This window comes from Colias philodice, chromosome 6, assembly GCF_061535455.1.
Source record: "Colias philodice isolate Cphi_HAF_F1 chromosome 6, ilColPhil1 Martin Lab GWU primary, whole genome shotgun sequence".
Taxonomy (NCBI): Eukaryota; Metazoa; Arthropoda; class Insecta; order Lepidoptera; family Pieridae; genus Colias; species Colias philodice.
The window spans coordinates 10016264-10033175 of record NC_143091.1 but is presented as its reverse complement, the minus strand read 5'-3'; the positions used below and the strand labels follow the sequence as shown (position 1 = coordinate 10033175).

Here is a 16912-nt window from a genome sequence, read left to right as displayed (position 1 = left end):
TCAATTGAATATTTTTTCTATTTTTGTCGAATTGTTGCTTATTATAATTATGTGATTTGATAGTTCTCTCCAAAGCGATCTTCCTATCTTGTAATAAATCATTTTGTGTTTTATGTTCTCTCAATTCGTCAGGTAACATATTAATAACTCTTCCTTCCATTAAATATATTGGTGAAAATCCGGTCACAGTGTGTTCAGTTTCATTATATTTCCGGGTACATTCATGGGCAATAGTTGTCCATGCTACTTTATCGTTCTTTTCATTTATTTTACACCTTATCCTGTTCACTAACGTTTGGTTTAAGCGTTCATTTATTCCATTTGAAAACGGTGCATTTACTGCGGTAAAGACAATAGGTATGTTTTCTTGTTTTAAGAAATTTTTGAACTCTTTAGAATTTATTCCTGGGTATTGATCTGATAGGATCATCCCAATTTTATTTTCAGGAGTAATTTTTTTTACAAGTTTTATAAAATCATTTCCGCTTTGAGTTTTTGATGTCAATATGTAAGCATACCTAGTGAAATGGTCAATTAAAAGATGTAAATAGGTCTTAGTAGAGCGAGAGCCCCCAAATCCACCAATGGTATCTATTGAGACTATTTCAAAGGGATACGAAGCGGGACCCAGATGAGACATTAGTCCATATTTAAATTTAGTTCTGGATTTATTTTTAATGCATATTTCACAATTATCACATATTTGTTTAATATTATGTATTAAATTTTTTGCTGTATAATATGGTTTGATTTTATTTTCTGTTTGTGTTCTTCCTATATGACAATATGTATGGTGTATGTTTTTTATTAATTTTTTACTAAATTCTTCGGTGAGTATAATTTTCTCTTTTTTTCCTATTTTTTTTAAATATATTTTGTCTTTTAATATAAGTTTATTTTTATATAGTCTAATACTTTCATTGTTCTCTTGATCATTCTTGATGTCTTCTATATTAATAAAATTTACTGTTTTCAAAATTTCATCCTGATTTATATGTGGTTCTAATACAGGGTTTCTGCTTAAACTGTCTGCTTCTAAATTATTCTTTCCCGGTGAGTATATAATTTCAAAGTTAAATTGTGATAAGTAATATGTAAGATCTCCAAGTTCTTCATCCGTTCTTGCCTTTATATTCATTTTTTCTAACGGTTTATGATCTGTAAACACTTTAAATTTTTTTCCTATGAGCCAATGTTGCCAGTATTTTACGGCTTCTTTAATCGCTAAACATTCAAGATAAATAGCTTTTTTCCGTTTTTGACTTTCATTTAATTTTCTCGAAAAATAGGCGCATGGCTTTTCTTCTCCATTTTCTTGGAGTTGTTTCAAAATAGCCCCTATACCTTGTATGCTTGCATCTGTATAAATATGTATGGGTAAATTTGGATCAAATATTTCTAAAATAGGTTTCATGCAAAGCAATTTTTTTATGGTATCAAAAGTTTCTTGACATTTTTCTGTCCAATAAAATTTTTGATCTTTCCTTAATAAATTATGGATTGGATCTAGCATGATAGATATATTTGGTATATATTTACCATAGAAATTTATTTTTCCTAAAAACTGTCGAATGTTTTTCTTCGTTTTTGGAATCGGAAAATCTTTTATCGCTATTAAATTGTCCTTGAGTGGAGAAACTGTGTTATTTCTTATTATGTGACCTAGATACTTCACAGAATCCTGAGCAAAAGTACATTTAGAGAATTTTAATCTAAAGCCCTCCTTTGAAATAGCTTCTAATAATAATGATAAATGTTTAATGTGTTCAGCGAATGTCTGTGAAAAAACTAAAATGTCATCAATAAAATTTACTGTAAAATTGGATAGTTGATGTTTTCTAATAATGCTAGTTAGTATTCTTTGGAAAATTGCAGGAGAAGTTTTTAAACCAAATGGTAGACAGGTCCATTGAAAGTGATTTTCCTGAGTAACAAACGCTGTTTTTTTCCTGTCTTCCACTTTTAAAGGAATAGACCAGAATGCAGAATTTATATCTAATGTAGAGAAAAATTTACAATTTCTTGTTTTAACCATTAAATCCTCTATAAGCGGAAATGGTTGAGACTGAGGAACCACTATTTTATTGAGATCCCTGAAATCTATGCATAATCTAGACTTTCGGCCTTCTTCTTTTTTGTAGGCTAATGTTACAGGGGCCGCAAAAGGACTATAAGATTCTTCAATTAGGTTTTTCTCTAACAATTTTGAAACTTGTTTTTCTATTTCTTTTTTATCCTCAAAATTGCACCTATATGGCCTCTTGCTACAATATGTGTCGACTAGTAAATCTATATGTGCTTCATAGCCCTGCACTGAACCTACATCATATTTATCTTTTGCAAATAGTGTTTTATATTTGCTAATTAAATCATCTATTTCTGACCGTTGCTGAATGTTCAAGTGATTCACTGAGATATTAAAGGTTTTGACTTCTATGTGTTCATTAAAGTTTACTTTATATTTATCATTCATAAAAAAATTATTTGTTACTTCCCTATCCTTGTTTACATCCATGAAATATTGTTTGTTTTGAATCTTATCCCCTGTTGAGTCAGAAACATTCTTGTTTATTTGACTTATCTTGTCAATTGATTTTTGTGTAATCTCTAAGTTTTCATTTTGAATCAGTTGAAAAGATTTAATGCAATCTAATCCAACCAAAAAATCATATTCAAAATTTTGTTCATCTATGACAAAAACAGGTATATTTTTTTCCATTTCAAATATTTTAATTTTTAATGTTACTATTCCTGTTGACTTTTTTACACCATTAATCGTCCTTAAATTTGCCTGACAACTGCTGTGGTTGTTGGGGTTATTTTTTTTTGCTAATAATCTTGAATTAATTAAACTTACATTTGAACCTGAATCATAAACGCCTAATGTTTCCACAGAATCATTTATTATTAACTTAATTTTGATTAATGGTGGAATTAACAGTTTTTTGGATCTATTTCATTTAGACTTAATTCTAATTCAGAATTGTTAACACTTCTAATAAGTTCTTTTTTTGAGCGATCACCGTCTTTATTTTTGTACCAACATACCGATTCAGAATGATAACGAGTAGCTTTCTTTTCTTTCTCACAGATCCGACATGGTCGGTCTTTTAAATTTTCTTCTTTAATTTTTTTCGGGTCGACTCCCTTTTTATCTAAAATTTTCTTATTTATTAAATGTTCTAAGCCCCGAATACTATTAAACAAATCCTCAGTCTCTTTCAATTGATTTCTATCAATTTTATCAGCAATAAAATTAGGTAACCCAATTACAATTAAATCAATTAAAGTAGGTTTATCTATTAATTTGTTTATCTCTAATAAAAGTCTTTCCTTCTTTAGAGCATATTCTAACAATGAGCCCTGCCTATATTTAAACAAAAAAGCATACCTTATTGGTGTCCAGCCCTTGGTCGCATAAGTTTCACAAAAGTTTTTTTTCCAAATATACCATTTTGAACTTATTGTATATTTTATAAGCATAGAATTATACCAATCTTGACATGAGTCGTCCAAAAATAACCTAAACACTTGAATCTTCTGAATATCTTCATCGATGCCTATACGAGTACACTCAGCTTCAAAGATGTCCATCCACTGTGTTACACTTGATGTTCTTTTTGTGAATTTTTCTATTACAAACTTTTCAGATATTGATTTCAAATTAAACTGTTTAGAATCTTTCTTCAATTCCGAGAAATTTTCCAAAATTCTTGTAAGAACTTCTGTTGAAGGTTCATTCGTAAATACCTGCTGTTGTGCTTTTTCTTCCAGAAAATACCCTTTAAATTGCATGTTTCCATCTTCGTCCATATAAGCATCATGTAACTCGGGTGTTAGTGCAATCCATACGTGTCTTTTTTCGTGCCTTCTTTGCAGCGTGGCTTTTAATTTTTGAAAATGTTGGGTTTTTATTACCACGTCGTGTAGTCTCACCGGTTGAAATTGTTCCGGAATGAGGAAAGTGTGGTTATCAGCGTCCATAATTGAGGTTATGCATATTACATTTGTTTTTGGATCCTCGCTTTGTTTTACGGTAAATTCGAATTTTAATTTCTCCATTGTTTAAATATTAGCTTTGTTAATGTTGTTTTGTAATGGTGAATTATAGAAACAAAAAACCAAAGTTGTTGCTCTGTAACAAGAGATTTATTTTTATTTTCACAAAACACAATTATTTTACAATTAAACATTTAATACAAGTTATACTTAATTACTAACCTGTAACAAGAGAAACAACATTAAAAGCTATTGCTTCAAATAATGTTTGCTCTTAAATATTTCTTTATAAAATAAACCACGTTGCTTAATCACTTTAAAAAACCAGAGAGTATAAATTTTAAGGAATGAACCATAACGAGCAGAGCTGTCACCACAGATTAAATACTTTAAAATTAATAAATGTAAAAGACAATGTTATTCAAAATGCAATGAAGTAGGGAAAGAGCTTCATTTCATTTTACATACATACAATATTGTATATTATAGTTGTAATTAGCCCAGAAAAGACCTCATAGACCTTATTTACGCAGTTGCTACGAACAACGCGGTGACCATGAAGAATATGGTAATTAAGTCGTCTTCATTACATAACTAAAATATTACTAAGCGTGTCAATATTAAGACGTGATAAGAGCTAGCTTATTAGATAAACATTTGCTTTTTTACAAGAAATATTTTAAAATAGTTTCGTTACAATGGGGTAATATAATAGTCAGATTACACGACAGTATGCTGTAATAGGGTAAAAGTGGGATAGATGCCCCACTTTTTGAAATAGCCTCATAATTTAAAAAACATGAATCTTATACGAACACTTTGTATGAATATAGCTAGGTTAATTATCTGTTTTGAATTACTATATATATTTTTAATCCTATCATTTATAGATAATGTGTAATAAATATTTTTGTAGAACACCTTTTTTGAGGATAGATGCCTACCTAGTTGGATAGTTGCCCCACCATGAAAATACTAAGGAGGATAGATGCCTGCAGAGTGGGATAGATGCCTGACATACTCTATAAACGCGAAATCTAATAAAATTAATATGATAAACCAGCAAATGTCAAGTTCACATAGTTGTTCTGTTGTCCAAGAATATACTTGCGCTCGCACTCCTTCTTTTCTTTTGTATTTTCGTGGCGTGGTTCTCCTACAATCAGTATAAGGGCAGATCATTAATAAGTAAGTAAACATAACAAAAAAAAAGCAAATTAAACGAGTAAAATCGGTTAACATAGAGAAAACCTCTGACGCAATCAGGTAAAAATATAAACAGTACCTGTGATTATCGATACTAACATGTACATATGTATTGAGGGATAGATGCCCTTAGAGGCCCCTAAGGGCATCTATCCCTCGAAAAAAAAGGGGCAACTATCCTTTTTGATAAGGATAGCTGCCCCAGTAGTTTTTTTATTAAATAAAAACAAAAGAGCCACTATTTTCACTTAGATTTGTACTTAATGAACCAGTGTATAGACATAATAAGAAATATAGTGAAATTTATTAATACTTATAAAGTTATGCAAAGGCAAATATCAACCTTTTTAAATTTTAACGTGTTCGTGAAGTTCGCCGCCGATATTATAACACGCACTAGCGAAACACGTCTTCACCAAACAACAGCTCATGCGTACACGAGGTGCGGGGTGATAGGAGCTCCTATTTAAATCATTAATTCGTAGTCAGGACTCTGGGAAGTGAGGTTTTTTGAAAATGGGGCATCTATCCTAGTGCGGCATCTATCCCACTTTTACCCTATTTTTGAAGTTAAAAATACGTCGTATTTACTAACTATGTACATGCCAAATGTATATCATCATTATTCTTTAGGGAAAGGTGCCCCATAACTTTGGTAATAATTTAATTTCAAAAGAAGTCTATACAAACTTTTCCCATCCCCCAACATTAAAAGAATTTTCAAATGATTTTCAACATCATAACAATGTCCTATTCATTAACAAAATAGATAGCAGCCCTCTTTAACTTTTATTTTCTTAAAAAACTGAACGTGTTTATGAAAACCTTGGAATAGCTAAAAGCCTCTGGAGGAAATTAGGTTTAACCATGAGTGGAGCTGAAAGGATGTTGTTGTCCGATAATTGCTTAATAACATTTTCAATAAATAAACACGTTATTATAGCTCTAAGCTAAATAAGGCATATACATATACATATGTACTCAAGTATAATTCACGGTTATTCTCCATATAAATGCTGTTGAAGTGAAACTTTTTTAGGCGCATTGACAGTAAAATTTCAAGATCGCGTCATGGCAATACCGTCACGTCATGGAGTAAGATGACTGAAATATTGGTATCTTTGAATCTTGCCAAAGAAGTTTCACTTATGCCACGTGTGCTCGGCAAACAATCTTTTTTTATTTCAGAACACTTTCTGTATTATCCTATTAAGATAGTATTTAGTACCTACCTAATACACACGAAATATGCCTGGTTAGTAAAAATTGTTCGCACATAGTTAAGATACATGTAAAGAATACAAAGGCTAATGTATAAGCACCGTTGTAGGTAATAAGCCGTTTATATGAATATTAATTTTATTTATTCATAACCGCAGCCTTTGCGGGTAATTTTCTGCCCACAGACAATAAATTTAATTAATTTATATCAGGTAACATGCAGGTATTATGTTTGAATAAATTTTATATGAAGGTGAGCTTAGATGCATTTATGAAAGTTAAAAAGCCATAAAGGCTCTATCTATCTTTACATTAAGGGTAATATTATGTTATGTTTATTTGTTATCGTTTGATAATTTATTGTTCGTACATTGAAGGGACCGGTCCCTTCAATATATACAAATTACAAACGTATCCACTCGTAGAAAAAAGAGCGTGTGTGCCGAGCACACGTGTCAGAAGTGAAACTTCTTAACGATTATCCCAAAGTATTTATATTGTATGTTTATTGTATTTGGCTATGCAAAAATAGCAAATGATATGTTTAAGCAAACCTTAGTCCAAATAAATGAATCATCAGTTCTATCAACTAAGTTTTACTTCACCCGCTCCATTCAACGTTTGCTCTATAAATATATGAAAAAAAAAGGAAATAAACCCATCTCCAGCAATCACGGCTATTTATACAGTTTATTGGGTAAATTAAACCCTCCACGGCGGTATTGGCTCGCCGGGGATCGTAAATGCTTTTACGATTTCTACGTCATGACAGCTCGAACAATTCCATGTTATCCGGATAAAACCTGATTTCAGTTACGTTCCCTTTGTACATGTAAATCGTATTACCTGCGTGTAAATGTTCATGTGTACATTGTCACAACACTTTGTGAAACTTTGTGAAAATCCGTTCTTTTCTGGCTATGGAAAACAAAATCTGGTACCTATATATTTTACGGTACAATTTAAATTAAGTTGACTTAAACTATGAAGGTTTATAATAAAGTATGAAGCTTACACTAAAATAAATAAGTGTTAAAAATAGTTATACCTCTGCTGGTGTACCAAAAGATAAATAGAATAAATTGAAACTGTCTTTCGATTTTATCCAAAATGAAAAAATAATACCATTTTTTTCTATTCTCAGAATATTTTGAGAAGAATTATTTTTATATATGAAGTCTTATTATTCCGTTCCGAAAAAATTAGCTAATAATAATTAGGGGAAAGGGGCCTAAAGTGGGCACAGAGCCTAAAGAGGGCACTCAGTATAGTATCGGAATTTTAAATAATGGCGCGCGCGCGACTCGTGAGCACGATCCCCACACCCCTCCCACCTCGCGGCAGTCGTTGGATTCGCTTGCGAGCACGCATTTACAAGCTGCAACAAATAAATGTTTTTCGACGATTTTTGAAAAATATTGCAAGGTATGTAATATGTGTTCTTTTTATTTTGGTGTTTACAATCCTTTAACCAAAATTTGTTAGTTATTAAGTGGCTATCTGGCCATATTTTGGTTCCATAAAAATCCACGTGTCTAAAAATTTTGAGGTAGAATTTCGTCTGAACCTTTCAAATGTCGAAAAAGGCAAAGCGGGCAGGGTAAAGCGGGCACGCGCCCGCTTTGCCCCGTCCGCTAAAATGTTACATTATTTTGTTAATTTGCTTTTTCCTTTCAGATGACCGCTTATAACCGGCGTAAATATAAGCGTAAAACTTCACAAGCCTCATGGCAACGCTCAACTATGCAGCAAGCAAAACGCAAGAGTTAGGAAAACCTGTCAAAAAAGTAACAACTAAATATGGGATTCCAAGAACGACATTGCAGACATCTTGAATTGGGTTCGTGTAATGTAAAGCTTGGTAGGTTTACTACTTACCTACTGTCTTTTCTACGGAACAAGAAATGGAGCTTTTGGAATACGTACATTCCACATGGACTCTTTATTTTACGGGCTGTCTAAACAAGAATTTTTGAAACTTGTATACCTACCTACCTATTACATTATTTTAGGATTTATAAAAAAAAATATATATGAAATAATTGTATCGCTTATTAGAGACTAAATAATGATAGACTGTAAACAGGGCGTTATTTTTTTAAATATTATTTCAGATATATCTGGAAATATTGTACCTAAAAGTTTAAAGCTCCTAAGAAGTTCCTTTGTTTCATATATTCATTTAAAAATAATTGTATGACTGTTTGAAATACATAACTTATAAAATATTTTTGTGTCTTTTACTCTATTTATTATTGTATATATTATTTGTGGCTGTATATTTTGAAATCTACTGTTTAAATCCAGGCCTGCCCGCTTTACCCAACTACTGCCCGTTTTGCCCTAAACGAAAGCCCGCTTTAGGCCTCCCCTTCGGGCAAAGCGGGTAATCGTAGGCTTTTAGTAATCTGTTAATAATTATTATATACTTTAACTTTTGACAAATTTAACCACTTAGCATTCAAAAGTATCTATTAATGAAACTTTTGGCAAAAAAATAAATGGATTAACTTCTTTTCAAACTTCATTTTTTTTAATTTTCCCGTAAGGTGCCCCCTTTGGGCCCATCTCCCCTAATGAAAGTCATCTTGGCGAAAGTTTTGACTTGATGTAGCTCGCTGGTTAAATTATTTTTGTTAATTGAATGGTTCATTAAAAAATAAATAGTGTAAGAATTTTTATCGTGTTATTTTCACATAATAATAATTAATAATTATGTAGAGCTATAATATAAAATTGTCTTTTATTTTTTTATCTACATACTTTTAGCATTTGGTCATAAAAACTCAATCAAAAGATAAGATTCATTTATTAATAAGTTAAAAAACGTCAATTAATTTAAGTCTCGATTATGTTAACTGTCAAAATAAACAAGTGACGAAAGATAACTTTTAATTAAAATGAAATTTGAGTCCCATTACCCATACCTAAACTCTTGAACTTTATATTAAATAGGATTACTCGCAGGCTGCAAATTACTAAGGTTACCTGGAAGCAGTATTCACAAGTTGACATCCAACTACCTCTATGAAACAGTAAATTGGAGATATAGAGCCAAACTATCTTTGTTATTCAGGATCAACAAGAATAATTCATATTGTAACAATAATATTACTTAATTACTATAGTTGTAAATAATTAAAATTTTAGAAGAATTAAATTAATGTTTAATTGAATTTAATGTATCCCCATTAACGTAAAACATTCTGTAACACTAGCAAATTTAGTACAGAAAATTATAGTGCTAGCCAAGCAGTTTCTATTTAATAAAGATCGACAAGCGGCCGCCTCAAGGGAGAGTATACTCCATGAAAGCATTTTTCACGGTGCATTTAGATCAAGCGAGCGAATGCTCATTCTAACCCCACTATGTCAAATTCTTTTAGTGTATGCGTAGAGCATTCTTTCGTTGTTCTTAGTGCGTTGGAAAATATTCTATGCAATATTCTACTACTGAATGACACTGAATACGAGTTTTCGTTTACACTATAAGATCACGAAAGAATGCTCTTGCTCTAGCTCTCGCTGTATGTTCGTTTGGTCTAAATGCACCGTTAACTGAGTACATTTTAATTTCGTTTTTGCTGTAGCTCACAGCGCTATTGGCAGGATTGAGTCGAATGCAACGAGCGAATTAAAATTATGCGCTGACACGGAAACTTCGACACGTCAAAAGCAAAGGAAATGTGCCACTAAGGAAACATGTTTTTAAATATTATAATTAACGTCTTGGTGAGACGGGAACGTGTGATATTTGCTGAGATTTTTACACTCGCGACATTTTAAGTGGGATGATTCTGGTATCGTTATGCAAGCTCTCGAAGTTGAGTTTCAGAAAGAATGAATTAATTTTCAAATGCACATTGTCTCATTTGAACAACGATAACAAAATCTTCAATTTGATAAGAAAGAACAGATCGCTGTCCCGTATTTATAGTCTGTCCAATATAAGAATTGCTTTTTGACAGTTCGAAGGGTGATACCAGAAGTGTCGATGTACAAAAGATTATCGATTGTGATACCATTTCAATTATAAATTCAAAATATTATCATAAATCGAATCAGGTACGTAAATAATAATTACAACGTAAACATACTAATAAGATATGTAATAATAAGACCACATATCTATGCATTTTATGTTAAAACTAAACTAAACTAATATTTTATTATTTATTGGTTTCTATCTTACAATTTGGTTATCTTTATGTTTAAATTATATAACATAATAGAAGAGTTTTTCTGTATCGGATACATTTTACAGAGTATTTCTATCGATTATTATCGACCCATCATTGAATAATTCTGTGTAGACATCACTAAGTGAGCAGGGCCTGTCCATGAAGTACAATAATTATTTGTATGACATTTTAACATAGACAATACAATCCTTCATAGGCATGAAGCTGTCAAAAAGCAAATAATATAATGGACAGAGTGTAGTGAGTGTTATTTACAGAGAATTGTTACTTACCAGCTCCCAACTTCACGCTATATAAAATCAATAAAAATGCCACCATATAATCGTGAACCAGCATGTCTTTTAAATGGTCGTAAGTGGAACTGAATGGCTGTCTGTGTGTGCATTTACGCACACATGGGTAATGAAACCATGAAGTATTGACAGCGATCTTTGTTTTGTATTTTATATCCATTCTCTATGATTTACACCACGCGTTCTTAACCAAGGTCATTTTGGTATTATTGAGTATGGCCACAGATAATATAATAGTGTACTGAATGGCTATTGATGTGCTATTAATATATCGGACATTCTCCCTTGTGGTCTTCCTTTAGACACGTGTGTTGTGCACGTGTATTTAGTATGAATTTTTATTACAATCGATTAATTATATTTGTGGTTTTTATGTCGCATTTAATAATGGTAAAGTTACTTGGATCAATCGTTAATTTGAGTTAAAGTATTTGTAAACATATTTCATTTGTATGTTTTTTTTGTCTTTGTAAATATTTTTACTACAGATACCTAGTGTCTGTCTCTGTTCGCATAAACTTCCTGAGTCGATGAATCGATGCTTTTTCTATTAATAAGAGTTAGATACCTTGTACATTAATTTCTCATTCGAACTAGAATCTTTGTTTGAATAGGTTTTATTTATACTAATTATAAAGTTTTCAGGTATACGCTTTACTTCATGCACTTTTCAATTTATAGATTGCTTACAAATCAAATTACATTTCCTTTAGTCAAATAAATCACAAATCGTTCTAATAAATGTTTTTTATATAATATTGTAAGGGTAAAAACTAACATGAAAGTTCTGAATATAGTAAAAATATTTATAACAGCTCTCCATTTATACGTCAAAGCTAACTGCGACGGAAATTTAATTTGGTTGCGTTTGTCGCGCATAAAGAATAATCATAAAATGGATTATCTCGTGAAAAATGCTTGAATTTTTAATTTCCGATATGTAATGACCTGTGGTAATGACATTTTGCTTTTTTTGATTCTCAGTTTGATAAATTGGCAGATGTCAAGGCTTTTTTAAACTTAAAATAATATTTACAGTTGAGAAATGAATTAACGACTGTGCGTGTTGCATAAATCTATGAATTACGATAAGATTAGTATCCAATAATCCACGTACATATCAGTTAAGTATTATAAATAAAAAGTTGTGAACGTTTTTTATTAAGCCTTTGAATCTTGAATCTTTTATCTATATATCAACGTGAAAGTCATATTATACCTAGATACTTACTAGACTAAAATACCTAGAAAAATAAAAATATTATACACGTTATAAGAGTTAATTATTTTTAGCAATATTTATCACAGCATATTATCTGTCTGTGTCGGCTTTTACCCGTACGGGGTCCATATAGAAACCTACCTAGTACTTAATTTAACTTTATTAAATTATATTAACTTGATTAGTATATAAACTGTTCTAATATTGTACTTAAATTGTAATTGAAACTATAACTGTATCTTATGGATCAAATAAAGCTTTATTATTTTATTTATTTATTTTATTTATTATCTGTCTGCTTGCTTATTGATTTTAACACAATTTTTCAAAACATCAATAGTTTATTCTGTTCATTTCACACTAAAAGTATTTCACATACCAACAAGAAAACCAAATATGCTCATTCCTTAGTTTCATGAATATTCATATTTCACATTGCTTTGTCCAATGAGCCCTCAATTTATTTCATGGTCAAAACACAGATTACTTGTAACAGAACGAATATTGTCGCCTGTTGAATGCGATAAAACTGGCTCTTACGAGGGTTGGCTAACAATGCTGTGTCCTTGTCATGTAAGGGGAATTCCAAAATGGTGTGAACGAGAGACAAATATAGTAAAATCCGGGTAAGGAAGCCCTTTGACCGCCGTGTCGTCAAATTTATAAAGCAAGCTGATACGGTACAACATGACCTACAATATGTTTCAAGAAAAACGAGTTTTTATCAGACACCCTAAATAAATACTGTCTGCCTTTATATTATTATCATCTCCATATATTTTAAAATAAACGAGGTATCTATAGAAATATCGATCCGTTTGAAAATGCAAGTAATTAAAACATATATTTTTTGTTATCATTGCAGAAATAATAATAAAAGCTTGATAGAACTAGATTGTGTCAAATAATAATACCTAATTAATTACTGAAATTTCTAATGACTTATTCTTACAAAATAAACATAGACATGTAACATGGCCTAGCATAGCGGCAAGCACTTTGTTTTAACATTATTATAATTAATCAGAAAAGCTTTTAACAACATAGAATAGGTAAACAGCGTCATATTAAATTGAATTTACCGCAAAATAGACATCGAAAATTGATATTTTGATAAACGTTGGATAAAACCACAATGCCCTTATACCTAGATAGATTATTTACTTTTATTATACACTTTATAGCTTAATATAGAAATCTTTAGTGAGAACAATGATTCTTAAAAATGACTTAAGAACTTAAAACGATGAACTTATTTCTTTTAATTTTAATGCAATACTAGTGCAATACGAAAATCAACGTAGGTAGCAAATAATATCGACATAATATATTAAGGTACATGCACACAGGAAAAATTAGGAAAATAGGTAGGTGGTGCAAATTACGTATTTGTGCTCGGTTGATTAATTAGGTGCAACCATTAACTTGAACCAAAGTACCTACCATTTATTAGAATAATCTTTTATTCAAATGAATTTCTTCTCCTGTGTATTAATTTCCAGTTTACGATACATGGGTCACCTTTTGAATATGTATGATCATTACAAACTAACAAACTAATGTAATTAAGCTTTAGTGACGCGGTTCCTTATTCTTGTATCTTATTCTTTTAGTTATCTAGGCTTTTTGAAAGTGTAGTTGTGTGTGATCTTTTGTGTTGCTGCTATATTATCTTACATACCTTTGAAATAAAGAAAGGAATAGTTCACTGAGGCATGCGGCCATTGCTTGTCACTTTGCGTAAGGGTGCATTTACATCTGGCTAGAGCTAGTGCAAGAACATTTCTTAGTGATCTTCTAGTGTAAACGAAAACTCATATTCAGAATTGTTCAGTATGAGAACATTTCATAGAATCTATTCGAACGCACTAAGAACCAAAAATAATGCTCTTCGCCTGTTTACACTAAAGGAATTTTACATAGTATGGTCAGAATGAGCATTCGCTCGTTTGATGTAAATGTACCGTAACTACATATATATTTTTATTTTTTGAATGCGAATTACCACTATAAACTATCACAAATATTATGGTCGACGTGCTCCTTAACTTCTCAATTAATGAAATAGGGCTCTCTCTTGTAACAATTATTTTAAAATTAATTATTAAAAACCGCTACTTTTTTTATAATACTATCTATTCTACTTATTAACACTATAGAGAACGTTTTATCTCATATACGTATTATTTTTATTATTTATAAGCATATTCATAGCGTACACTTTTAGTAGTACTTAAAGTCACATGATAGATACGTTATCGCAAGGGTTAGTTATGTATGAGCCATGAGGTCATGAACTATCCGATTTCATTCACTTTCGTTTGTGACCATCTGTTTTTATTATTGCATACGCAGGTGCCAAAGACCAATGAAACTTTACACTAGTAAAAAAGTTTATGAAAATGTTTGGAGAGGCTAAAATGACGGGTCAGGGAAGGATAGTTTAAAACCAAGTTTAATAGTTTTATAATGGTTAAAATATTCGATGGTATCTCTATCCAGCTCCACATATACATAGTCTATAAATGATCAAAATTTTGGGTTTACCTTCATTTCAATTATTATGATGTGTACCTTTTGTCTCTAAGACAAAAGTCATAGGTATAAGTAGTACATTTTTTAAATTATCTTGTAAGAACTCGATTTCAAACAATATGTTTAAGTTAAAACCAAAATAGCTATTGCTAAATAGATGTCTTTTAAGTATTAGGTATTTGGTCTGTCCCATATAGCAGTAAATAAGATAACTTTTTATATTCAAAAAGTTATAATGTTCGAGATGTTATCTCTGAAACTAAACGAAACCCATCTTTATCTCATACATATTATAATAACTTTACAGAGTAGGTATCTGTTTTTATGTTTTATTTAGTATTGACAAGTCACGTTTAAAGTTTTACTATTTCTGGTGTATTAGTGTTCTTTAAAGTTTCCTAAAAATATATTATTATGAGTAAATGGAATATGTGTGTCTACGATTTGATATGTCTTATATTGAATACTTACTACTATTCGATCTGGTAATCCATAGTTGAGTTATAATTTTGATATATTATTTAATACTTTTCAAATTAACATTAAACCATTTCGATCTCACTACAAAAAGATAAACTTCTGTTACACAAAGTGACGTAAAAAAAATTGGTAAAAATTGGTTGTCTGTAAAGTAGGTTTACTGACTGACGATAGTTGAACGTGACAACGCCCGATTGTGCTTCTTTGTCGCTCGTTCCGCGCTCTCGCTTGCACTTCAAGCCTTACATGGAACGCCTCAGAGCGAGGTAACGCCGCATGTGTCATGTTTTTTCGTGCGTGCAGCCGGCTCTATCGAATTATAAGACGTTGTCACGTCAAAAAAGTTCCGTTTAAAACTGTTCTACAAATTTCTCTAAAGATCAACAAATATATTCAGATATTATGTATGTACATACAAAATCATATTCTGCAATTTACATTACGGCGCGGGCGCTTGTATGCACATCGTTTTAATACAGTAAATAAAATATTTTACAAATTTTAAAGATGATATTGCATAAAGTTTAGTTGTGCAAGAGATTTAAAGACGAAGATTCCTTTTTGGTGTTATCCCTTATAAGTGCACGTGAGAAATTTCGAAAACATGGGTTTTCATAAACATGCCTTAAAGTTCTGTTGGTCAGCGTCTCATACAATTTATGTAATTTAATGATTTTATCATGTGACTCGGCTTATAATATAATATAATTTATAATCTACAACCAGTTGCAGTCATGTGACTGGATTACGTAGGAAGTTATACATTAATGTGTACTAATTATGTTCGATTGGTTATGTACAGCTGTTTAAATATTATGTGCGACATATTGTTCAAAAATTACTGGGCGTTGACTTGTCGTTTATTGATATAAATAATGCAATAGATCATTGCTTTGATTGTATATCTATTTTATTGTTGATATAACTTCTTAAATAATTAAACAGTTCAAAAATAATTTAAATTTAAATACATGCCATAATAACATAACGATTTAAGTTGCTAATTACGTACATGATTTAGATAGACAAATGTGATTAAAATCGCATTATTATAAGATTTATGAAAAGCACATCCTTAAATTTAATTAAATTAACATAATAACACATATTATATTATTGTGTGTAATAAGTAGGTACAATATAAAACCCAATGTTTCGAGTCATCAACATCAGGTAGATAATAAATTATATTAATGCACTCATTTGAACTACAAACATAAGTGGTAGTGAAGTGAAGTGGTTTGTTTTGTATTCGAAATGCAGTTTCAACAAGTAATAATAACACATTGTAAATCGTATAGAAATCGTTGTTTATTTCGTAGATTACAATACCTTAGAAAGGTTGTGCGAAATTGATAGAACTGAAAAATAAAAAAAATGCTAAATATGGTGAGTCTATGTACCTACCTACATATAGGCTATATGTAAAAGGTTTCGGTTTTTAGACTAGTTTCTTTCCTTCGATACGTACGTAAAAAAAATAAACCAAATGTCGAATTTTTGCACCCAATGTCGATTTGGTAGAGCAAAAATGAGAGCGGCTTCTTCGTGGCCGGATCTGAATATCTACCTATTTAATATCGGAATACTTTCCGCGATCCTTATAAAAACAAATGAAATGCTGAATAATATTAGGTACTGATTTAGATATATTTTGTGTTTGTAATAAATTCAGTTTATTCAATATCTAGTTATTGGTAAGTTAAGTTAAACTGATAAATAGATTTGGCCAAAATAAAGATCTTGAATAGGTA

General features: G+C 30.8%; 3 protein-coding genes across 6 annotated transcripts in view; 2 read left to right on the top strand and 1 right to left on the bottom strand.

Annotated features, from left to right (window-relative positions):
* kcc (solute carrier family 12 member kcc) overlaps positions 1-16912 on the top strand; it is a 279798-nt gene that overhangs the window by 19310 nt on the left and 243576 nt on the right. The window lies entirely within an intron of this gene.
* LOC149488007 (uncharacterized) lies at positions 921-4471 on the bottom strand. 2 transcript variants are annotated; one of them, XR_016315782.1, is made up of 3 exons: positions 4222-4471; positions 2324-4135; positions 921-1564 (listed from the first exon to the last, which is right to left on the bottom strand). XR_016315782.1 is itself a non-coding variant. In XM_089696758.1 (2 exons), exon 2 carries the CDS (start codon positions 4060-4062, stop codon positions 2935-2937), a length of 1128 nt encoding a protein of 375 aa, XP_089552884.1. In that variant the 5' UTR covers positions 4063-4135; positions 4222-4471; the 3' UTR covers positions 921-2934. The 2 variants fall into 2 exon arrangements, 1 of the variants encoding a protein (XP_089552884.1); XM_089696758.1 differs by having other exon boundaries at positions 921-4135.
* Positions 6644-8252, top strand: LOC149488006 (uncharacterized). The gene is made up of 3 exons (XM_089695793.1): positions 6644-6649; positions 7633-7851; positions 8104-8252. Exons 1-3 carry the CDS (start codon positions 6644-6646, stop codon positions 8194-8196), a joined length of 318 nt encoding a protein of 105 aa, XP_089551919.1. The 3' UTR covers positions 8197-8252.